Source organism: Cibotium barometz, chromosome 57 (assembly GCF_041138505.1).
Source record: "Cibotium barometz isolate CiBa-2024 chromosome 57, ASM4113850v1, whole genome shotgun sequence".
NCBI lineage: Eukaryota > Viridiplantae > Streptophyta > Polypodiopsida > Cyatheales > Cibotiaceae > Cibotium > Cibotium barometz.
The window spans coordinates 34,124,611-34,150,616 of record NC_141102.1 but is presented as its reverse complement, the minus strand read 5'-3'; the positions used below and the strand labels follow the sequence as shown (position 1 = coordinate 34,150,616).

General features: G+C 39.2%; 1 protein-coding gene across 1 annotated transcript in view; it reads left to right on the top strand.

Moving 5' to 3' along the window:
* Window positions 1–4,763, top strand: part of LOC147606684 (uncharacterized) — a 29,976-nt gene extending 25,213 nt beyond the window's left edge. Inside the window, exons 2-3 of the mRNA XM_086791939.1 lie at window positions 3,067–3,348; window positions 3,429–4,763. Of these exons, the coding sequence (XP_086648065.1) occupies window positions 3,067–3,348; window positions 3,429–4,514 (1,368 nt within the window). The 3' untranslated portion in view covers window positions 4,515–4,763. The remainder of the gene's footprint in view (window positions 1–3,066; window positions 3,349–3,428) is intronic.
* The last annotated feature ends 21,243 nt before the right edge of the window (window positions 4,764–26,006 follow it).

Here is a 26,006-nt window from a genome sequence, read left to right as displayed (position 1 = left end):
TGTCGGGGGAGTTTGCCTTTGTAGCTCGTCCGAACACACCACCGTTGGGAGGGCTCTATAAACTAGCACCAGAACACTAGCACAACCCAAATCCTAAGCACAACCCAAATCCAAAGTACCAATCCACTCAGCTCTGATATCCTTAGTTCTTCAGCTGACAACAAGAAAGCTCTCAAAACCTCTCAAACCGATTCAATTGATTTCTCCAACTGTCCTTCCATGTTAGACCAGACCTCCAACAGCTCGTAACTTCACCCTTACGTCCTCAGCAGACTTAAACTGACCACCAGTTGACCAAAAAACATTCCCAGCTGGCCAAAACAGCTCTCAGCTGACACTGTGCCGATCAATTTTTGATAGTCGGATACCTGCTTCTGATCCCAGTCCGAAATATGTCCAAGCTTCCAGAAAAGTCCTCCAGTATCAGCTACCCTCACGTACCGGCCCCAGAACTTTACTGAACCTATCAGCACTTCTTTGCTGACTCCCTGCTGACGCAAGTCTGACCTAGCTGACCCAACTGAGCAAAGCACTGGACTGGTCCAAGTTCTAATAGAGTTGCATCTCAGAGATCCTAGGGCATCAACCTCCTACAAGATCCTCTGTCACCCCTGCGCCCTCTGCTGTGGACAACTCCAAGCTTCCACATGCCGATTCCCGCCTCTTCACAAAACAATCACTGTCATCGCAACGACTTTCAACCCAAACTGACAAAACAGCAAAAAAAAACAATAAGCTTCCACAGCGCTTTCTCACAAATCCCCATCAAAACTCTCTCAACTTCTTCACAACTATCCTCTCACACAATGCTCCTTTCGTAACTCTTCTCCACTATTCTTCCCTCTATCCCTCACTATCCTTTGCTCTCGTCAATGCAAAGCTCTTCTTCACCTAACTGGACTGACAACAATTAGTTCTTTTTAGAAGGTGGCCATGCAACAGCCCCTTTTTCCCTAAGGTTCTCTACATACCCGATGATTTATTTCTAGTTCTGGGGTTTGTTGGAATATGTTGGAATTTATGATCAATGTCATGGTCTAAGGTTAAAGCACACAATAAAATGTAAAAGGACCATGTAATATGAAGAGAATCCAGGTGAATGAAAGGGTCAAACCCCACTTGAAGTAGGCGAGTTTCAGAAGATTCCATGGAGGCTATATTCTAGGAAGCCATGTGGGGGGAGATGGCCTTGGATGCTCTTGATGAGATGTAAGCAATGATGTCATTCAAGCATGTACACTTTGGCTATAAAATGGTGGCCCTCCTAATGAGAAAAACACGAATTTATATGCTATGTGATGCTCCTTATTGTGCTGTCATTATGCTCTCTTAATCTTTGATTAAGTACTAATTAATTACTCTTTTGTTCATGTGACCACCATGTCTTATCTTGAACCTCCATAGCTCTTTCATCACTTCATGCTCTCATTAAGCTTGCATTATCACTTATTATACTTTTCCCAACATGGTATCAGAGCCATGATTATCCCTAGGCATAGTAATTAACCACATTGATTAGTTTTTCATTTTTTCAAGCTTTCCATTAAAGCTTCAATGTACCCCCTGCTGATCTTTTGCTTCATATGAGCTCTATACTCCATCAAATCTCAAGCTTTTTGATTCAAAAGAGAGCTAACAGCCGGCGCATTCTACACCTAGCTCCATTTGAGCTCCCACGAAGTACACGCAGCGAATTCAGCTCTGCAACAGCCCGCCTCTGCGCTGCGAAATTCATCAAATTGGAGCTGTACAAAGAATGGTTTGCTAATTCCTTTTGTGAGCATAACATTGATGCTATGAAGCTCCCACGTATTGATTTTCATGAGCAATGGTCCACTGTAGCTGCTGTTTGAACTAATTTATCAGTGACAGTACATGCTGTGTTGCAGAGCAGATTTACAGAGATTGAAGCAACATCTTGACATGTTTGAGTGCTGAGCTTAGAGCCAATACTTTGGTTTTCACTTGGTTTAAAGCATTTTATGTTTCTCATTTGGGAAGAGCCTCATTCAATTGCTCAAAGCTCACTCTATTTTTGGGGGCATTATGCTCTCTCTGATACCATTAAGCTTCATGCTCTCATTAAGCTTGCATTATCACTTATTATACTTTTCCCAACAGGGTTTGGGGTAGGCACATCTATTGGGCACAATGGTCTTGACACAAAAAAACCTATCACCGTCAACGGCTTTTGTTCTGTTCTCTGTGTATATGTGTTTGTTTGGTGCTCTGGATGCAGGTTAGTCCTGGTTGCCTGCATGAGGATATATGTTCCAATTATGCTGAAGTGTATGCCCTTTTTATGCTTTTGGTGTTTCTTGCTTCTTGTTTAATAAGAGGGTTTTAGGTGCGAATGTTTAATGTTTCTGTGCATTTTTCCTTGCTTGTCTAAGTATAATTTTTCGGTGACATTTTCTGATCCTTATTGGATGCTTATCTTTTTCTCTTTGGATTTCAAGATCTATTCCTCACCGAGCAAGCTCAAACAGTTGAGCATGCCAAGTCTAAGCACGAGAGAGGTGTTTCACTCAGCCACAGTAGGTGCTGTAGAGTACGTCACTCGGGCATTCTGTAAACGAATTGAACATTATTGAAGGAGAGAACAACGACTAAGTGACTGGCAGGCTTGAGAGGCTTGCATGAGGATATATGTTCCAATTATGATGAAGTTTATGCCCTTTTTATGCTTTTCATGTTTCTTGCTTCTTGTTTAATAAGGTGAGAACGTTGAATGTTTCTGTGCAATGTTCCTTGCTTGTCTAAATATAATTTAGTCCTGGTTGCCTGCATGAGGATGTATGTTCCAATCATGATGAAGTTTATACCCTTTTTACGCTTTTCACGTTTTGTGCTTCTTGTTTAATAAGAGGGTTTTAGGTAAGAATGTTGAATGTTTTATGCCTCGATCTCATAGCATGATATGCCTAGAGATGGGGTGTTTGCTTGATGAATACGTTGTCTAGTGTGAGATTTCTGTGCAGTGTTCCTTGCTTGTCTAAATATATTTCTTCGATGACATTTTCTGATCCTTATTGGATGCTTGTCTTTTTCTCTTTCGATTTCAAGATCTATTCCTCAACTGAGCAAGCTCACACAGTTGAGCATGCGAAGTCTAAGCAAGAGAGAGAGGTGTTTAAGTCAGGCACAGTAGGTGCTGTAGAGTACACAATGAAGAAGTATGCAGATAACCTTCTCTATGTATTAGAGGGTATCGGTGGACGGCTGTCACTATTGGAGACTAACACAAAGTCACTCGAGCATTCCATAAACGAATTAAACATTGTTGAAGGAGAGAACTATGACCAAGTGACTGGCAGGTTTGAGAGGCTTGAGAGTCTCTTAAAAGAGGTAGATTCAGTTTTTTGCATTCTGTTTGTGTTTGATATGTTGGGAAGTCCCAGGTTCTTACGAAACTTGTGATTATACAGGTTCAAACTGGAGTACAGCTGCTACATGACCAGCAAGAGCTAGCTGTCAGAGAATCTCAATCGTGGAAACTGCAGCCAGATAATGGTAAGGCAGCTTTCGGTGCAGAGCTGACACATGCGCAGGTTGCTGATAGTTGGCAGCAATCAAAGGGAGAAATCCCTCCATATCACCGGGTCTCATCTCCATTGCTTTCTCAACCACCATTACAGTATCCGCAAGCACCAGTGCCTTTGCAACAACCAGCTCTCCTTGTGCAGGCATCTCAACCACAAACATTTACAGGCTCACAGCAATTGTTGCCTTCACCAGTTGGCATGAATGTGCTGAGCGAGCCCAGCACCTCAATCGTTCAACAACCTTTTGCCACCTCTCAACAGCCTATTCCACCACATCTACAGCCACCTTCTCATCCCATGCCAATGCCACCTTATTATTCTCAGTCGCTGCAGCAACATCAGAGTTCGTACAATCAGCAGCGAGTGGAAGCAGCCCCTTATGGCATCCAGGCTGCTCCTGGTCACCATGCACCAGCTACTCCACCCAGTAGTAACTATGTACCAGAGCCCCCACAGTACATGCCAGGAAATTTTGATGGGCTACGACCACCCATAGTATCTCATCAACATCCCCTACATTCTCCCCAACAGCATGTGCCTAGTGGGGCTCAACACACCTATGAACCTCAGGCTGGCCGAATGGGTTCTACTTCAAGTGGTTTGCAATTGCCTTATGTGCAACCTCCTCAATCATTACCCTCAGTATCTATGTACGAAGCACCATCTGGTGTAAATGCTGCTCCATCTTACAGGGTGCACGGCTATCCTCGACCACCACCACCTATGGCGCAGCAGCTGCAGCAGCATGCTTCATCTGCTCCAGGTGGGGTTCCTCCAACAACAAACAGGGTTCCTATTGAAGAAGTGATTGAAAAGGTTGCTGCAATGGGATTTTCAAGAGAGCAGGTTAAAGCAGTGGTGAGGCGCCTTACAGAGAACGGGCAGTCAGTTGACTTGAATGTGGTTCTGGATAAGCTAATGAATGGAGGGGGGGAATTACAGCCACCAAGAGGTCGGTTCAATCGTTGATAGTTGTAAGTAGTTTTCCTTTTGTGTACAAGTTCTCATTTTGTAAATGGAACATGCATGCAAGTAAAAGAGATGATGTGGGGCAGTGAGATCACATTTATTGCATCTGCATGCGCTTGTCATGTGATTTGTGTATGAATTCGAATCTTGTGATGACTTGTACTTTTTTCCTTATCTGATTGGGCTGGATAGGCTAGTGTTTGGAAGATGACAGCCTACTCGGATGATCCCTCTAATTTTTGGAACCTAGGGCATTGTACAATGAGCACAAACTTTACTTAATTTTTGTGGTTTTCTTAAATAAATGCTCATTATACGTGGTTAGGGGTATGGAAATTCATTAGTAGTGTAAATTACACACTATAATCTCATATAGATCTAGAAAAATGTATACTTTTGCATGCCCTAGAAACAAAAGTCAAAATTATTTTGGGGGCAATTATTGAAGCGAGGAAAACTTCATTTGATGCCTTTATACAGCCAAGTCTACTAAATTTTGTTTTAAAAAATCATTGATTGGATGATGATATGGCAAACAGCATGGACGGTGGGGTGAAATTAAGCTCTTCAATGCTAACATACTACAATCTACATAAGAGTGAGGACCAATTTCCATGCTAGTAAATGTGGCAACTAGTTGTGAGGCTAGTTGCTTGGTGGTTCTCTGAATTCCAAACCAGTCAGCACCTTAAAACAAAGTATACCATGCTGCTGTCAAGAAAACTCTTAACCATCTTTGCAGCTCCCATAAAGCAAGGGTTTGGATAGTAAAAAGGTGATTGAATATGAGAAAATAGAGTTAAAATAATTTGCAAAGGAGCGTGTCAGATCATGTTTTCTTTTTTGTTCCTGGGTTGGTCAAGAGAAGCAACTGGCTGTGAGCTCAACACTCATGAAAAAGGTATTTATTGAGTTCACAACATAAGAATCCATTTGTCTCCTCAATGAAAACTTGGTAAAATTTGTCTCCTCATGAAAACTTGGTAAGGCTCATGGACATTAGCCCCAAGTTTGAGGGTACTTTTACATATCTCCATCTACCGAAAGAATCCGATGATGCAATATAAGTAGAGCTTGGATGGGCAATGTTGCACGCTCATTTTTTGATCTCCTTGCCACAGTACGCCCTTTTATGCCGCTGCAAGAATTCGTCATTGACTTCAAATGTACTCTGGAAAACAAAATAATTAAGGAAACATAAATCTACACGGCTTGCATTCACACAGAGAGAGAGAGAGAGAGAGAGAGAGAGAGAGAGAGCCTGAGTCTCATCCGTCACGAACAGTTGGTCTTGCCAAAGGTTAATAGAACTTTTGCTATCTTTTCCTACTCTGTTCATCCATTCCTTTGTGGAGTCATTCCTTATCATAGCCATATTTGGCCTGAAGCTCCGTGAAGGTCTTATCGTCTAAGATTTGTTTCATCAAAATGGCCTTGTGAGAATAAAGGCTTCAAATACAGGTATGTGAATATTGTTTCACTTGGATTGAATATCAGATGGAAGTACGAAAAAATTAAAGGTAATTAAATTTTGTTATATACACACACACACACACACACACACACACACACACACGTGTGGTGAGTGATGAGTTAAAATCTTATTTGGCATTTTTTTTTCATTTAGATGAGTGGTGGGTCTTTCCCCCACTCCCTTACTAGTCGCACATGGGGATATCACCTAGCCACACACACACCTGTAGTGGGACACGTCATTCGGTACCCTTGTTCTAGTATTAGACACACACACACCCAAATACCACAATGGGGTAGCACAATTCTAAATATTGGCCACATTTAAGGGAGTGGACAAGCCTTCGGATGGACTCGACAAGTTGGTAGCTTGGCCGTCGAAAGGAGGGAACACCATGCATAGTCGAAACTGTGCATGCCACTTGTCGTGGGTTGAGATGCTTTAGCAGCTATCGCCCTTGATCCAAAGCTTGAGCTTGAGGGGTTGGTGTTGCACACCATTGTCGTCGTAGAAACACTGAGAAGAACTGGTGGGAAATCGTAGCAATGAGACCAATGTGCACACTTGCATGTGAACACACCCTAAGCTTAAGGTATCCTCAAGTATGCTCAATGGGATTTGAACCCAGGACCTCATGAATGACAGTCCTAAGCTCAAACCACTTGAGCTACGCGTCTTGGACATCTTATGGAAATCTTATCTAACATTTCTTGTGAGTACGTTAGTGTTTGTTTGATGACATCTCTACATAGGTGAAGTTCCCTTCTTAAGTGCAATACATAATGAAGATACTAAAAGAAATTATCTCTAGATTGTGTTTTTGCAAAGATGTTGCTAGGGTTCCATTCTACAAGGGTAGAACATTTAACTCATCATTTTTTGAATGATAAAGTGATTTCATGTTGACATATTTTCTATAGGATCATCAATATGTTTTTTCGTCAAATCACTTATATTATTATGGTATTGACACACCTAGTTTTGTTAACCACCGTCTATGATGAAATGCAATCACTTTTGAAAAAGATAGATTATTTTTCTCACATGAAAAATTGAGGGTCCTTAGAGAGGAGCATATCTTATTGTAAAAATTCCTTCCTTAGTTACCTCATGGAAAATGTCTTCTTGTCAGAACCTGATGAGTACTCTCATTGGCTTCTTGAACAATAGTAGCCATGTGATTCAGCTTGGTTGCCACAAGAGAAATGTAAGGTTTATTCGTTGACTTACACCTAAGGGCATAGTGTTTTATTCTTTGAGGGTATCCTATTCACTCAAATTTGTGAGGGTGCAATAATTAATGCCCGCTATTCGCAGGCAATAGATGTTCACACAATGAGTGAATAGGACACTTGGTTGTTGCACCTCCCAGGCCCCCCTCCCCCCTTGCTCAGGACCAATGCTCGGTAAAAACATTTTTAAAACCAATTGAAATAAAGACAAGTCAATTTGCTCGGTTTTAGTCCCCAAAATGTATACTATATGCTAGTTTTATAACCAATCCAAAAAAAGACAACCCCTCAATCTACCTGGTGTTAGTTCCCAAAAAGTGTATACTAGTGTGAATTCCCAAAAATGTATACTACATGCTGGTTTTATAACTAACCGATTTTATAACTAAACTATATAACAAATGAATCCTTAAAATAAAAGGGAAATGAAAATCTTAAGTTTTTATAGCCGGCTTTTTTAGAGCACACGCTCACTACGTGCCCATTTTGCATTTCAGCCTGAGAGTGAGAAAGAGAGCACACCCCTCGCTTTCTTGCCCATCCTAGCTCCTTCACGATCTCCTGCAAGGTTCCATCAGCACTAACTGATGGAGCTAAGATAGGGAGAAAGCGCAGGTGCTGTCATCTGTCCTTGGGTCTGCTACCCCTCCCCTATCTGGCCGTCACTTCTTCCGCATCGTGGCACCCTCCCACGCCCATTCCTGTCCCTCCTTAACCATCACCCTTTCTACCCTGCATAGCCAAGCGCTGCATCATTCGTGTCTGTGCATGAGAGTGAGAGAGATATATAGAGAGAGAGAGCGCTTGTAGAAAGATTTTGTATCAGTTCACATTATCAAATTATCCGTTGCTTGATCTCCTGTTGTAACTCCTGTATGAAGGCTACGAAGAAAGAAAAAGCCAGCATGCCACCATAACAGACGAAGAGAGAGAGAGAGAGAGAGAGAGAGGGAGAGGAATTTGAGATGCATGTCATACATTTTAGCAACATTGGATTTTCTTGCCGTATCTGGAAGATTTCATTGAAACCTTGTTAAGACTTAACACAAATGCTAATTCCGTTGAAAAAAGTGTTTTGGGTGATTAATTAGGAGCTTTTTTGGTTCCATGTTATTTATGTGTGCATGTGTGTAGAGCTGTCTCTCAAAATGTAGCCCTAAGAGAGCAATTAAACAAAGTAGAGTTTCTCCTTGCCATACTTGAAGGCAAGCCGGATGCATCGGTGCAAGCACTGTCAATTGTCAAAGAAGAAATCAAAATTGTGCAAGAGGAATTCAGACGCATTTGTTACCTACTTTGAGCTACACGCATTTGTTTTAAGTTTTAATAAGGTTATGCTAAGGGACTACTAAGCGAATCCAATCTTGATTAATGTATGCCATGCATCCTGTAGAGCCTGATTTGACAAGATCAAAATTTCCCTTTACCCACCTCTCTCCTTCTCTCTCTCTCTCTCTTCGTCTGTTATGGTGGCTTTTTCTTTTTTCATAGCCTTCTTTCTCTCTTCGTCTGTTATGGTGCCTTTTTCTTTTTTCGTAGCCTTCTTATAGGAGATAAGCAACAGATAGTTTTTGAATTGATATACAAATCTCTCTCTCTCTCTCTCTCTCTCTCTCTCTCATTCACAGACACGAATGATGCAGCGCTTGGCTGGCTATGCAGGGTGATGGTTAAGGGAGTGCCACGATGTGGAAGAAGTGACGGCCAAGGTAGTAGCAGAGGGGCAAGGAGAGATGACAACACCTGCACTTTCTCTTGGTGGAGGACTAACTTGATCTCTTTCCTTGCATGAGATCACGAAATTGCCAAAAACGATAGGGTAGGCAAGAAAGCGAGGGGTGTGCGCGCTCTCTCTACTCACACCCCCGTATCCTCTACACCCACTTTGTATCCACGATGACTAGGATGGTGATCCTCCATGATGATGATCATCTACATTAACCTAGGGATTAGTGTGTGAGTTCTTTTTGTTTTTATGAGATAATAGATTCCATGAACACATTGTACACCTTTTGTCTGATAAACCCATTGGATCTTTTGCAAGACGTTAATATGTCATCATCTTCATCTTTATCTCCTTCTCTCTCTCTCTCTCTCTCTCTCTCTCTCTCTCTCACAGAGGTAAAGCAAGAGCAGACTTGGCATAGAGGGGATGAGACCAACAACAAGCTGAAATGCAAAAAGAAAGAGAAAAGAGAAGATGGGAAGGCTTATGAGAGAAAGCAAGAGCAGACTTGGCATAGAGGGGATGAGACCAACAACAAGCTGAAATGCAAAAAGAAAGAGAAAAGAGAAGATGGGAAGGCTTATGAGAGAGAGAGAGAGAGAGAGAGAGAGAGACATCTCTCTCTCTCTCTCTCTCTCTCTCTCACCCCTCTCTCTCTCTCTCTCTCTCTCTCTCTCTCTCCCCCTCCCTCCCTCTCTCTCTATCTCTCTATACATGTACACACATACATTGATCTCACACATACAAACATAGAGACATTGATCACACATAGCCACCACGCACACACCTTGCTCTCTCACACCTAAGCATATACATGTAACTCTATGACTCTCTTCATTCCCCCCCTCTCTCTCTCCCTCTCTCTCTCTCTCTCTACACACACACACACACACAAGTAAAAACACCAAACACACCCCTCCTCCTTCCACACCCTCCTCTCTCTTTCTCCCTCTCTCCCTCTCTTTCTCTCCCTCCCTTCATCGTCACACACACACATTGATCGAGAGAGAGAGAGAGAGAGAGAGAGAGAGAGAGAGAGAGAGAGTTATGTTGAGCATATTCAAAAGACCCAAACAAAGTGTTATAATAGTTTCAAGAAAAAACTCAATCATGCAAAAATAAAAACTAGATAGCTAACTACATGTATAACGATGAAAAAATAGAAATCTTTGGATAAATGTGGAAATACGTATCTCCATATCATGAAAATGTTAGGATTAGAAGGGCAAATTCATCATTGTATAGGCTCATAAGTTAGCATTCCTCATCATGGAGAGTAAATTGGGAATACTAAGGTTCTCTAGACTAGGTGCATAGGATAAGTCTAGAAATCTATTTCTAGATCTTTTTGTCTAAACTAGGATACATGCAAGTACTGCATTTAAAAGAGGAGCAAAATGTAAAAATGTATTTGTTATTAACTATAGTTGTTTTGAGGCATTAAGACTACACTTTATTTTAGTGATGTATTAAATAATTATAGTTGTTTTTTGAGTCATTGAAAAGCTAATGTATTAGAAACCTTGAGTGTGCTTGCTCTATCTAACCATCACCACACTCGATTGAAATCTATTAGCTTTTCAAGGCTCAACCTAGGTCTCACAAGACACCATTGAGACTTGCATTGGATTTGTCTACCAGTTTTACTACCAGATATGTACTTTCTATGGGTGCTACCCCCATCTTTGTTGCTAGCAATGCTTTGTGACCATGGTCACGCCTACAAGATTGTTATATTCAAAATAATGTCCTACTTTATCCCTAGATTCTTTACCAAAACTTAAGGTTATCTCATTTTCACAGTTCTTTCTCTTGAGTTAGAATTGGCTCCTCTAGTTCTTCCACACATGCATGTAAGTGTTTCTCCATCCAATATTTAAGATCATTCCATAGGCATGCATTTCCTAGAAAGATGCTTATCAACATTCTAATTTCAAAATACCAGAAAGGCAAGCACCCCCCCCAACAATGTCCCTTGGTTGGAGTTCTCTCTTGCTTGGTGTTGGTGGGCATAGATCCACATATACATATGGGCTTGGTATCACCCCTTTCAATAGAAGGAGTTTTAGATCTTTGAGCACCAATTAATTAAATCTTGTTCTAGTTCTCTGACTCTTCTTTAAGATTTTGATTTAAATATCGCTTACAACCTCATGTATTTTTTATAGTTATAATCCACTAGGTTCAACAAAAATCGCATTCGATTTCCGTAACCTTTTTTTGTTTTGAGCCTCCATTAGAACTTTTCTTGATACTCTCTAAGAAATTTCTTAGCTTGTTTAGGGTAAACACAAAGAAATTTGGGTGTATAAAGAGCTTTTGGTAATGCTCCCCACACAGTGATAGGTTTGCTAGAAATCTTATCTTGGTTTTTTTTTCAGTGGCCTTAGGTGAGGCATTTTCTTGTCATGTCCATCTTGGATCCACTCTGGAACATTACCCTATTGGCATCTTTTCCTACTTGCCTAGATTCCCCCCCATTTAATCCACACTATTCGTAAATTTGTTATTAATTTGCACTTGCTTATACATTTCCTATTTTGAGGTTAAAGCTTCTTTTCTTTCTATTGATTATTGGTTGGCATGTTTTATGATTTTTCTCCTTAGAGATTGAGGCTTTGGTTTCTTATTTGTCAATTTATACTCAACTTGCTTGCAATTATGTGACTATATTAAAAAGAAATTATTAATATTAGCCTATGGATGGGGCCCTACAAAAAGATGGAGACATTCCAAGATTCAAACAAAGACCTTGAGAGCAACAAAGAATGTGGCATATCTAGATCAAATGCACCCATATGTAGTAAGGATAAATCACTTCAACTCTAGCTTGAATGATCCAAACCACTAACACTCTAGGCAATATGTATATTTTTGCATTTTTAGCTCCTAGTGTTAAGTTATCCAAATTCCAAGAGTTAGCTCAGGTTTTTAGGAAAAAATATAAATGGGCAATGGTAGATTAAAAAAACCAATGTTAGAAGTCTTTTATTTTCCCATTGTTTATAATATTCATCCACATTCACATTCATACATCCACATCCACATCCACATTCACATTCATACATCCACATCCACATTCATACATCCACATCCATACATACATCCACATCCACATCCATACATCCACATCCATATCTACATCCATACATCCATTTCCTCATCCACATCTACATCCATACATCCATTTCCTCATCCACATTCATACATCCACATCCCTACATCCACATCCATACACTACATAGCAAAGAAAAGGAAAGAAGGTGCTCAAAGGAGAAGATTATCATGTCCTCCTTTTTTGTAGAAAAGCCATTGTTGGAAAGAAAGTGCTTGAAGGCGAAGATTATCATTTCGTCCTCTTTTATAGACAATCTAGGGACTCTTGATAGATGAGGTCTTGCCACATTTGCTACTCCATCTAAAAGAGAAACCCAATAAAATACTATATGTCTTAGTTTTAGGATGTGTACCACATGCTAAAATCATATCTAACATTGTAAGCTCACATCTAAAATTTTCTCTAATACCAGCTGGACCCCTACCCCTCTACTTATATAATAATATGGCAGTGAAATCATACTAAGTGTAGAGCCTCACTCGGGGCCTCATATCATAATATCATAACACGGCTATTTTGTCAGCTCCTCTTAGCCTGCCTAGAAAAATCCTTACATAAGGAAATGTGAATGATTCCTCTAGGTATTTTCCCTTTGTAACCCTTCATAATTCTCACAAGAAGGTCACATCAAGTGGACCTCATATCATAATATAATAGCACTTTGCTATTTTGTCAGCTCCTCTCTTAGTCTACCTAGAACAATCCTTACGTACGGAAATGTGAATGATTCCTCCAGGTGTTTTACCTTTGTAACCCTTCATAATTCTCACAAGCAAGTCACATCGAGTGGCTCTCCAATTCTAACAAGATGTCCTCACTCCTCGGTTCTGAAGGTAGCTTCTCTATCCTTAGTCATAGTTGCTGATATAAACTACTCATCCCAAGTTTTCATGCGCTATAAATACAATTTTGTTTTAATTTTGAGAAGTGCTCGCTACTGCCATCTCACAACTCAAGTCCATCATGTCGCCCACTTTCTAGTCTTTGATCCTTTTCTACTTAAACAAGATCCATGGGCTCAGCCTAGCTCCATCCAATCCCATGGGTCTAGCCTTCCACCCTCCACTAGACCTATGGAACCAGTGTGAACTTATACACCCATAATTGAAATTGCCACTTTACTCACATATACCACTTAAAATAACTTCACACCCACACTCATTTGAAAACAATCCTTTCATAAAAGAAAACATTCCTTTCATAAACAAAAACACACCATTGAAAAACATATCTTTCATTAAAGAGAAACATACATCATATGTAGTTATTTTCATATCATGCATATTCCATATCTCCATATCACATATCACTAGTGTCACATCATAATCATAGATCTCCTTGCACAAAAAAATGTGATCCTGAGACTAGGACATCATGCATATTCCATATCTCCATATCACATATCACATATCACAAGTAACACATAAGTGTCACATCATCATCAAAAATCTCCTCACATAGCAAATGTGATCCTCATACTAGGATGGCATGCACCAATGAGCCCGAGGACTCTTGGACCACCACCATGACTAGAGGAGCCCTGCATAACTCACATCCATGTATGTCTAGTATTAACATACATACTCAACCACCATGTACTACCTTGCTCATTTCACTCCGGAGCTGCTTCCTTGTCGAGTCACACCAATTGTGCCCCAAGAGCACACCCATGTTCGGCCGAGAGGGGTTAAGCTCTCTTAAGGCTAAGAGATAGCTTTGAGGCAACCACTCACCTCAACGTGTCATGGGGATCTTTGTGATGCTGGCTGAGCTCATAACCCTTGAGGTCTCCAAGATCAACGCCACCATGGGTAACTTGTCATTCGCCTTCTTGCTTCCTAAATAGGTTAACATTTCCCCTTTCCTGATGTCTACTCACATCAACGTGTCATAGGGATTTTTTCGATGGCTGAGCTCATAACCCTTGAGGTCTCCAAGCTCAACACTTCCATGGGTAACTTATCATTCACCTTCTTTCTTCTAAAATGGGTTAACATTCTTGATGTCGATGCATCCTTGTCATCAGATTGAAGACGTTATCGAGGGGTAGATGTATGCTTAGTTGTTGATAAGTAAATGTTGCATGTCTTTGATCCTCCAGAGGAATGAAGAAGCTAGTTAGTAAATGAAAATGTTAATAGCAGATGGGATTCTGATGAGGGTGGGGGGCTATTGTGTGTGAATGCTTTTTAGTTTGCTTTGTTTTTTTTTCTTTTTGGCAATCATATGTAAGGTTATAATATTTATTGAGGTTAGCGATGGAAGAAGAGAGGTAGAGGTCTGGAGGAGCATTGACAGGTAATCCCTATGTGAGCACATCTTTTTGGTCTAATGTACCCCTTTTCAGATTATCAGGGAGGATTTTGTAGTGACCTAACCTACTTTACTTTGCAAAACATGTGCTTTTTTATCTATTAAGAATAATTGGGTGCTCTTTGACCATTGGTTAAATTGATACCATGAAGTACAAAAGGGTGAGTCCTTAAACTCTTGTTGGAGCTGTTGCAGTCAAAACATTTTGAGAAGATTGAAAGGATTTAGTCAACTTATAAGGCTATGGAGCCATTTGTTTATAAAGGGTCAAAAGCTATTTGGACTAGATCATTGGCTATTGTTCGCGATGTTGCTAAAATGCAAGGAATTCTAGGTGATGGGTCAGGTATACACCCACCATGGTCCCCCCATCCAAGGACGTTCTTGGGAAGGTGCGGATGACAAAGTTTCCACCAATGGGTGAGTAAAAGTGTACTCACTAAGTAGCTGTTTCCTTTGATTGTAGTAGACAAGGATGATTGGCCAATTGAAGACTATTCTCCTTTTTAATGAATCACATGCATGATTTTGAGAATCATGGTGGTGAAACTTCATGAAATCGTAGAAGAATGGTTTCTTAGATTGAAATTATGATGAGGAAACCCTATGGCCATGTGGTTACACAGTTGAGTTGGTTTTAGCCTACCTAACCGGTTTCTATAAGTGACATAGGCACGATTGGAAAATCACGACAGCTCAGGCCTATATTTTTCTTTATTTTGATGATAAACATCCTTGTGTGTGCAAATGATTGAGCTAGGTGATCCTTTGGTGGCGTGATTAATTGATCTCACGGTCATGATTAGCATGGCTGCAAAAACATGGTGATAAGACCTTATGGATTTGCTGATGTAGAGGTTCAAGCATACTATTTCGGGCTTATGGATCACATATTTTTTTGCAACTTCTTTGTCTATTCAAAGATGGACCCATTAGTAATCATTAATTTACTTGTCCAATGAATGAGTTTTTGTTGACGCGATTTTTAGAATCATGGGGGCATGATTTTTGGAGAATCATGGTGGTGAAAACTTTTGAAATTATTGTTTGTCCTTTTTTGTTTAACCCTTGAAGTACCCATCGGACCAATCTGACCCTTTATGCTGATATTTCTTCTTGGTAGCATCCATTTGGCTATTGATAAAGTCTTTAATCTTTGCACTTGCATGATGATTCACCATATTATGTTTGTGGTAGGTTCTTGTGGCATTGTACCTTGGCTCAGGTAGTAGTGGTTCTTGTGGCTCCCTCACATTTTTTCTACCATATTATGTTTGTGGTAGGTTCTTGTGGCATTGTACCTTGGCTCAGGTAGTAGTGGTTCTTGTGGCTCGCTCACATTTTTTCTACCACCATGTGAGCAACAAGTTCTTGTGTCTACATTTTTAGGAGAGTAGGTTTTTGTGTGTGCCACTAAGCTTTTGCAACATTAGTTGGTTGGTTCAAAGAGTGGGTTCATGTAAATGATCCATGGAGAGACATCTCCAATTGCATCCCTTCATTGGATGAAGTGATGGGCAAGGCATGCTCATGTAGGTAACTGGGATCCTCCATGGGGTGGGTTTGTTGTTGTATTGGAGAAGTCTTTTGCATACATTGGGTAGCTAAAATTGATGATAAATATTGATTATGTATGATAGCTTTAGGTACCCATATGAGGTTATTACCATCATAATATCCTTGATCTTGAAGGAGATTTGCGGGAATCCACATTTGATGAATTCTTTGATTTTAAGCATTGTACCATGATTGATGATGGGTTTTCCTTTTTGGTGCAGACTTTTTCCTGGGTGCATACCCTTTCTTCTTTGGGATCATGGTTTTCCTTTTTGGGATCCAAACTTAGGTTGCACCTTCATGATAGCCTTGGCCTTGAAGTATTACCTTTGGAATCCATATTTCCTTTACTACTACGATTTACTTGTGTAATTTCCTTGAATGCCATGTTTGAGGTTTCTTTATTTTCTTCTTCTCGTAAGGACTTTGATTTTTTTCATGTGAATGTAGCTTAGTTTGACTAGGTAGCCAAATAGGATTGCTATCCTCATAGAATCCTTGTGCTTTCCACCCGCTTTTGATGCTTAAAAAATACCTTGATGGTCTTCTTGGTGGGCAGAGAACGCGATGTCTTGCTAGAATTGAAGATTTTGTACGTGTTTTTATATGAGTTGGGTTGTGGTAACATTGACAAGGCTAGGGTCTATAAAGGAGGGGTTGCCAATGTTGAGGCTATGTCTTGACTTTTACCATATCAAATTGTGACTTTTGTTATTGTGGTGTTAGGGACTTTAGCAAGACGGGTTGATGTTGATGAGGTCGCAATGATTTCTTTTCCTTTGTCATAGCAGTGATAACCTTGGTTCGTATTGTCAAGCGTTGTGGAGTTGGCAATACAGGGGATATTGATGATGTGAGGATCCCTTGTGTGAGGCTGTTCTTTTGTTCTGTGTGATGTTGATCGTGGATTTTTCCTTGTATAGCAGAATTTTCATACTTGGATTCTTTATTAGACATGGGTTTGACTATTGGTGATTAGGAATTATTTCTAGAAGTGCTTATTTTGTAGATGAGGTTTTGTGATCAAGATCTTACTGCTTCCTTGGTGATACTTGTAGAAGAGGTTCTTGAGACATACTCGTTGTATCCTAGGTGGCACTTCCTTCAGAAGTTGTGGCCCTTGCTCTTAGCCTCGATGAAATGGAAGGGTAACCTTCATGGAGATCTACAGTTTGAGGACTATATCCTGGGATCCTGGGGCGTGACTTTTCCTTCAAAAGGTGTGGCCCTTACTCCTAGCCTTAGTTAAATGGAATGGTCACCTTCATGGAGATCTACAGTTTAAGGACTCTGAATATGTAGATTTTAAATTGGTTCTTTCTTTAGGGATATTGCTAATTTAGAGAGTTTATCACAAATGATCTTTGATGGAGAGGGTGGCTCCTTAGTAGGAGTGGTTCCTAATGTTCCATATCTTAAGTGCATGTATGTATGATTTGATAAGCTACTTTGATGTCCCAACTACGTTTTGATAAGATTCTGTCGATCTATTTCTAAGGCTATGAGATTGCAGAGAACAGTTCACGGTGTGAAGTGTTAGAAAATAGTTCACATCGTGAACAATTTTCTGCACACTCACGTGTTTAAATTTTTTGTTCTTGGAATCAGAACTCCTCATTACCTACGATTTTCTCCACTTTCACGTGTTTAATTTTGTCAAACCTCGTGGCATGAGGTGTGAAGATAAGGTTTCCTATTTTTGGCAAGGTAATCCCGTGAATCGCAGTGCTGATGTCAGGAGTGGTTCACGTCATGAAGTTGTAGAAAACCGTTCACGGCATGAACATTTTCCTGTAGTTTCACGTGGGAACTTCCCGCGCGTTGACTAATGTGATCCTGGGTGCAAAATACTTATCCAACAGTTCTCAAAATGATTGTGCCACGTCTAAGGAGTGGAATACAAGTTCAAGGCACAGTCAATGGCTCCTTAATTTTTAGATTTTTGTGAATTTTTGGAAAAGAAGAAAAACAGAATACCAACCTTCTCATTCACGTTGATGCTTTCAATGATGCAAATATCAAATTTAACTAGAAAAAACAGTGAATCTCTATTCTAAGACCACTCCACCACACATATACTCAATAAACACAACCAATTTCACACATTTTTTTTTACTTCCACACAAATCTTATCCATTCATTTCGTACACAACGCACTACCAGAATGCAAAGGCAATCATGAATCTTATGTAATGGGAGCTGAAACTGCAAGAGGAAGGAAGAAACAAAGGTGTTTCCCCAATAGAAAGCGACACCAAAAATGTTATGGGCTACCACACCTCTAAGAGGGAACTCAATGCATTCACCTAAAGGATGAGCAATAGAACACAACTGTCTCATAGGGCACTTACCAATGTTTCAAACTTGAGTCCCTTGAGGCCTCCAAGCTCACTTGTTAATCTCCAAACCTCTAAGCTCCACCTCCACGCTGTCACCATAGAGTCGCTCACACCGTCGTGTAAGGCAATCACTCTCTCTCACTCTCCCTCAACAAGCATGAATGATACAAGCATAGAAGAGGCACAAATGCTAGAATTCTATCTCTCAATCTAGGGGGTGGAATAGGTGCTTTCAGAAGATGAATCAATCCTCTTTCTTGTGGTATTGGTGCTTGTTGGACTACACAGCAAGTGGTTTGCTATACTAATTGAGGTGCAGGCATTGCCAATGGTTGTCTGAAGGGTTGTTGTGATTGCAGGTTTCTTTGTTGTTGGTAGTAGCAACGAGAAGTGTCATGGCTACCATACTATTGACAGCACAGTATAACTGTGTTCTAGCTCTCACATGTGGACACTCTATGCCCGAATGATTGTTCCTAAGAATTGGGCACCAAACTAATTCTCTTCTAGGATACAAGTGCTGATTTCCCATGGGTCCATGCACATTATTTTCTTTGAGTCCTTTTAGCAATGCATTACTAAGCTCATCAACCGTCATTTTACTCACTAGCCTATAGGCAAATATCCTAAGGCTAGTGTCTTTTGATTTACTGGATTTGGTTGAAATAGAATGAATAGTGGAATCAATTCCGTGTTCCTCAGTCTCTTTCATATTATCATCCATTTTTATTTTCAATTTACAACATTCATCGAAAATGGTTTGCTATACTAACTGAGGTGCAGGCATTGCCAATGGTTGTCTCAAGGGTTGTTGTGATTGCAGGTTTCTTTGGTAGTAGCCACGAGAAGTGTCATGGCTACCATACTATTGACAGCATAGTATAGTTGTGTTCTAGCTCTCACATGTGGACACTCTATGCCCGAATGATTGTTCCTAAGAATTGGGCACCAAACTAATTCTCTTCTAGGATACAAGTGCTGATTTCCCATGGGTCCATGCACATTATTTTCTTTGAGTCCTTTTAGCAATGCATTACTAAGCTCATCAACCGTCATTTTACTCACTAGCCTATCGGTAAATATCCTAAGGCTAGTGTCTTTTGATTTACTAGATTTGGTTGAAATAGAATCAATAGTGGAATCAATTCCGTGTTCCTCAGTCTCTTTCATATCATCCATTTTTATTTCCAATTTACAACATTCATCGAAAGTCAAGAGGCCCTTTAAGGACTAAATAGTCATTAAGTTTTTTGTTATTAGGAATTCTCAGTTGGAATTTAGGTAAAAGTTGATCATCACTTAGCCGTTCACTTTGTGTGCAGTAAGAGTTCAAGTGTTTTGTGCATGATACATAATCTCGAATAGATTCTCCTTTGTTTTGCTGGAGATTACCAAGTTGAATTGTAGCACTCCACTTTGCACCACTTCATGAAAATCCGGGAATGAATAGTGTTTTAAGTGTGTTGAAGTCAACCTTCTCCTCAGGTTTTAACCCATGATCCCATTGTCCCGCTCTTCCATCTAGAGTTAGACCGAAGGCACAAATTTTAGTAACATTATCTACTTCCCCATAGGTTTCACATACTTGCTTGAGCATCTCTAGGTGTTGGATGGGATCACCATCCCTTAGAAACTTTGTCAACAATTTTGCAATTTGCACTGGCTTAACTTGTGTTGCTCTTGGTTCTCTTGCTATTGCAAGCTCTTGTGCAACCCCCCTTCCCATTTCTCTCACCATGCCTAAAAGGCCCACATGCGGCTTGTCCAATGGTGTAGCTGCAAGTGGGGGGGCATATGGATAGTATCCATGAGGTGGGGCAACATATCCGACAGGGTTACCGACTACTGGTCTAGCATGTGCTCATGGAATTTGTCTTGTTGGTCATATAATTGGAACAAAAGGTGTTAGGGGAATGCGAGGTGCTAGTCCTCGACCGCCTCTTCCTACATGAGGTGGCGCAGTGTTTGGGCCTCTAACGACATTTACCATGAAACATCTCACAGTATCATTCATTCACATCCCTTATCATTCATTCACATATCGATTCACATGACATCACATCCATTCACATCTATCCATTTTACATCACATCACCTTTATCCATTCACATCCATCACATCACATTCAATTCATATCCATCACATTCAAATCCACATATATTTTTTCACATGCACATCTATATCCGTTCTTTCACATACATCCATATGCATTCTTCTCATATCCATTCACATCCATCACATCACATTCAATTCATATCCATCACATTCAAATCCACATATATTCTTTCACATGCACATCTATATCCGTTCTTTCACATACATCCATATGCATTCTTCTCATACACATTCACATCCATTATGATCACATACATTCACTCATATCCCAGATAGTTCATTTACATTCTGATTCACATGACATCACATCTATCCACATTTCATTCTCATCACTTCTATTCATATCACATCCATCCATCCATTCATTCACATCTATCTGATTCTCATCACCTTCATTTAAACATAGAATTTAAGAGAATTTCTAATTTTTGAATATAAAGATTCTTTACGCATCTATTTATGCATAAAATCAACTTCAGTGGGAATAACACTTTTAACAAAATCCTTCTATGCATAAATTTAATTTTAAGAAAAATAACACTTTTAAAATAAAAATAAATCCTTTATGCATCTTTCTATGCATAAAATCAATTTTAATGACATTAACACTTTTGGAATAAAAATAAATTCCCTTATGCATCTTTCTATGCATAAAATCAAAATTAATGAGAATAACTCTTTTGAAATAAAAAAAAATTCTTTATGCATCTTTCTATGCATGAAATCAAAATTCATGAGAATAACTCTTTTGAAATAAAAAAAAATTCCTTTATGCATCTTTCTATGCACAAAATGAAAATTAATGAGAATAACTCTTTTGAAATAAAAATAAATTCCCTTATGCATCTTTCTATGCACAAAATCAAAATTAATGAGAATAACTCTTTTGAAATAAAAATAAATTCCCTTATGCATCTTTCTATGCACAAAATCAAAATTAATGAGAATAACTCTTTTGAAATAAAAATAAATTCCCTTATGCATCTTTCTATGTATAAAATCAAAATTACTGAGAATAACTCTTTTGAAATAAAAATAAATTCCCTTATGCATCTTTCTATGCATAAAATGAAAATTAATGAGAATAACTCTTTTGAAATAAAAATAAATTTCCTTGTGCATCTTTCTATGCATAAAATCAAAATTAATGAGAATAACTCTTAAAAAATAAAAATAAATTCCTTTTTGCATCTTTCTATGCATAAAATCAAAATTAATGAGAATAAATCTTTTGAAATAAAAATAAATTTCCTTATGCATCTTTCTATGCATAAAATCAAAATTAATGAGAATAACTCGTTTGAAATAAAAATAAATTCCCTTATGCATCTTTCTATGCATAAAATCAAAATCAATGAGAATAACTCTTTTGAAATAAAAATAAATTTCCTTATGCATCTTTCTATGCATAAAATCAAAATCAATGAGAATAACTCTTTTGAAATAAAAATAAATTCCCTTATGCATCTTTCTATGCATAAAATCAAAATCAATGAGAATAACTCTTTTGAAATAAAAATAAATTCCCTTATGCATCTTTTTATGAATAAAATCAAAATTAATGAGAATAACTCTTTTGAAATAAAAATAAATTCCTTTATGCATCTTTCTATGCAAGAAATCAAAATTAATGAGAATAACTCTTTTGAAATCAAAATTAATGAGAATAACTCTTTTGAAATAAAAATAATTCTTTTATGCATCTTTGTATGCATAAATTGGATTAAGAAGGGCTGAATTGTAAAGAAGAGAAGGGGGTGGCCTTTCCATCAAGGCATAGCATCAGATTTTAATTCAAACATTTACAAAGCATAAAATTTAAGAAAACCATAGATTTAAAATTCACAATAAGTAAGAATTAAGCTTACATGGAGCTTGTAAGCTTTCCTTTGGCTTGAAGGATTAAGGGTTCTACTCTTGTTTGCAACAAGAGTGGCCACCAATTCTTTTGGAGAGGATTTAGTCAAAAACAATTGAATTATCAATTGAATTCAATGTATTTGACTCTCAGGGGAGGAGTAGAGTAACAGTGCATAAACACTATTAACCTTTTACAAAGGGGGAGGTTTCTATTTATAGGAGAAAATGAGCCTCTAACCAAGCAAACTGATTCTAGAATTTTCCAGATCAGTTTGGTCAATTTTTGACCATTTTTTAGTCAGTTTAGCTCACTTTTTGGATCTAGTTGAAATAAGAGAGACGAGAGATGAAAATATCTCATTATTTGCGAGTTTAAAACTCATCCATACATGTGAAATAGGCGCCTCCTTCATGAGGAATTTCCCACACTGAGGTGTCAAAAATGCATCATTTCCTCTAAATATCTCTTCTTTCTTAACTAATAAACCTTGTTCTTAGTCAACTCTTCATCTTATGTGAGTATGTACTCATTTTTGGGGGATTTTTCTTTTATTCTTAAATTTATCTCCTCCCTACATTTGGATTAATCTTATTGGTCCATAGGAACCTTAATCCAAAATTTTCACAAAATCTGGACCCTCAAGCTAAGGTCCTTTTTTTTACCTATTTTCAATTTATTCCAATTGCACACTGGAAAGTTCTTTTTGAATTTCTGTTTCATGGGAAATCATTTTAATAAGAAGGAATATTTTTCCATCCAATGATATCTAGAAACTGAATTATCTCTCTAGAACATTTTCTCTCTCTAGGCCAAAACAGATAGAAACAAGATATGTTATTATTCTGAAAAGGGGATTGATTAGAGGGGGAGAAACTGGACATCTTGAGGGGCTAGGGGAGGACTCTTACATCCTACCCCACTTAAAAAACACGAGATGTCCTCATCTCACAGCAGTAGGGTGGGTGGAGTATGATCTCTTTCATCTTCTTCTTCTTCTTCAATCACTTCCAGCGTTACTGCCTTGGAAGTGGACGGCCAATTTGGGAACAACTCTCTTTGACTTCCCCTATTCTGAGGTACAGGTCTTGCATTACTTTAGTTTGAAACTGCGGGTTGGTTAGAGGGTCTACCCTTCTGGGATTTCCTTGATTTTGGTGGATATAGAAACCTGATTACTCTTGGAAGGAAGGAGCTAGAGTCTAGAATCTTGATCCCTACCCTGAAAACCTTGATCCAAAAGGAGTTGGACAATCCATGCTGCGATGTCCAAATCCTTGACAGTTATAGCATTTCACTCCCTTGTTCAAGGGTGGAACTTTTGAAGTTGAATTCCAGGGGACTGAGTTTCGGGAAAAGGACATTTCTTCCATTCTGAAACTGAAAACCTTTTGAAAGGTGATGGTGCTGGCTTTGGTGGGACCTTGATATCAAAGGCCTTGGAGAAATCCTTCGCTATCCGCACTGCTTCGGCCATGGAAACTGGCTTGGCGTTCTTTACCCAAAATATTCAAAGGTTCGTTCAGTCCCCGAATGAACCTGGCCATCAGCTGTTCAGCGATGGCGGGTATTTGAGGAGGAGAGCGAACGCTTGGTGATATACTTCAATAGTTCTGCTCCCTTGGGTTAACTCTAAGAATTCGTTCATCTTTGTTTCCAAAAAGCCGGGAGGACAGAACCTCGTCCTTAGGTAAATTTTGAGATCATTCCATGTCTGGGTATTCCAATCCAGACGGTTTGTCTCGCAGTGGTTTCTCCATGCCACTCTGGTTGTTTCTACTATCTTCAGCCTTGCAAGAGCCATTTTGCTCTTCTCATTGTACTCGGTGACATCAAAGTACTCTTCCATTGATTCCATCCACTTCTCCACGGCCTCACCCAAGTTTTCCCCTTCACCCTTGAAAGGTCCAGGTTACAAACTATGAAGAGTTCTACGAACATCCAAGTCGAGCTCTTCCTCATCGAGTTGGGGGTTATCATTTCTACCACACGACAACCTCGATCCATGTTTCTATCAATACGAAACATCTTGTTAAATCCCTTTATTTATGATTCAAATCTGATTTTTGATTCATCTGATTCTGGGGTTCTTTAGATAGGTCGGCTCCCCACAGAATCATGGGATAAAGATACTCGCATTATCAGATAACAATTCATTCAAAACATATCATTCATATCTTTAACACAATAATGGTCTATTAGACCAAAATTTCCATCTGAACAGTACTCCATGGGAGATTTCAATTTTATAGATTTTTAATTTGTCTTCCCTTAACTTGATCCACTGAGTCAAGAGTTAATAATAATCAGCACAATCCACTAATCTCATAGTGATTTGCTGAAGTCATTATCATCATTCTAGTTACAAACATCAACACAGGGACTCGTCCCATTCATCCTCATTGTGGTTTTGCTCAGTTTATCACTTTTCAACCAAAAATTCAAGAATCATCATTTTTCAATCAGAATCCAATTCAACTCATCAGTACTCAATCAAAATTTTAAACTCATATCAACCACATTCGAATTCATCATCTGGCTAGCATTTTAGCTTATAATTTCAAGATCTTAGATTTACTCGTATATACTACCAGTAAAGAGCTGCAGTTATACCCTCGGTATATACGGGTAGTCACGGTCCTTGGAACTATAAGGTAAATACCATCATGTCTAGGCCTCAAGCAAGTCAGGGATTCCATACAATTACAGTACTTCCATCTGAAGACCCAATTATCAAATTAAAGAGCTGCAGTTATACCCTCGGTATATACGGGTAGTCACGGTCCTTGGAACTATAAGGTAAACACCATCATGTCTAGGCCTCAAGCAAGTCAGGGATTCCATACAATTGCAGTACTTCCATCTGAAGACCCAATTATCAAATTAAGAATTTCATTCTGAATATCAATTTGTATGAGTTTCATCACACAATTCCAACCTCTTACTGCTACTTCATGAATTTATGACATTTTTGGCTTCTCGGTTGATCCACTTTAGCCAATTTGCTTTGATACCAAATGTAAGATCCCTCTCCCCAACACGCAACGAATTCAGGAGTGCTAACAGCGGAAGTAGTACTTTTTGCGTGAGGCTAGGTCCCACACTCGGAGCCTCGCCCACGGATATCCAGACATGACTAATCCATCGGTTCATCCAAAACCGAATCTAGAAAAACTTCCCTTGCCCGGAAAGCAAGGGCGATTCCTCCAAGATAGCTTTTCTTTAACGTAGTCAAAAGCCTTATCTAACAGAATTGATTTGATCAAACCCGTAAGTCCCATAATCAGATCAAGGAAAAGATTGCACTTGGATCATAGAGACCAACGCTTTTTTCCTCATTGAGAGGCACAGCCGTTGATTCTTTTCCATAGAACAATTTTTGTCCGGGATTTACTTCATCTATCGTACCATAACAGAAATGAGTCTCAATTCAGGGATCCATCAGTCTAGCCTAACCCCATCGAGACCCATGGGTTAGCCAACCACACACCAACCACTGTAGTGATGGGATCCAATTAGGAATTTGGTTAGGTTTTTTCCCGGGTACCAAGGAGGAAAAGAGTTCCCAGGCCCCCTAACCGGATATTCATGCAAACTTAAACTAGTCACACCACTTACACACCCAATATGAAATTTCCTTTTTCACAGAATCAGCTATCTTTAAAATCAATCATTTAATGAAACCATGGTATCACTGATCATAATCCTCATCAAAATCTCTGGTTAAAAATTTAATTCCAATCATTCCTTCATCGGTGTA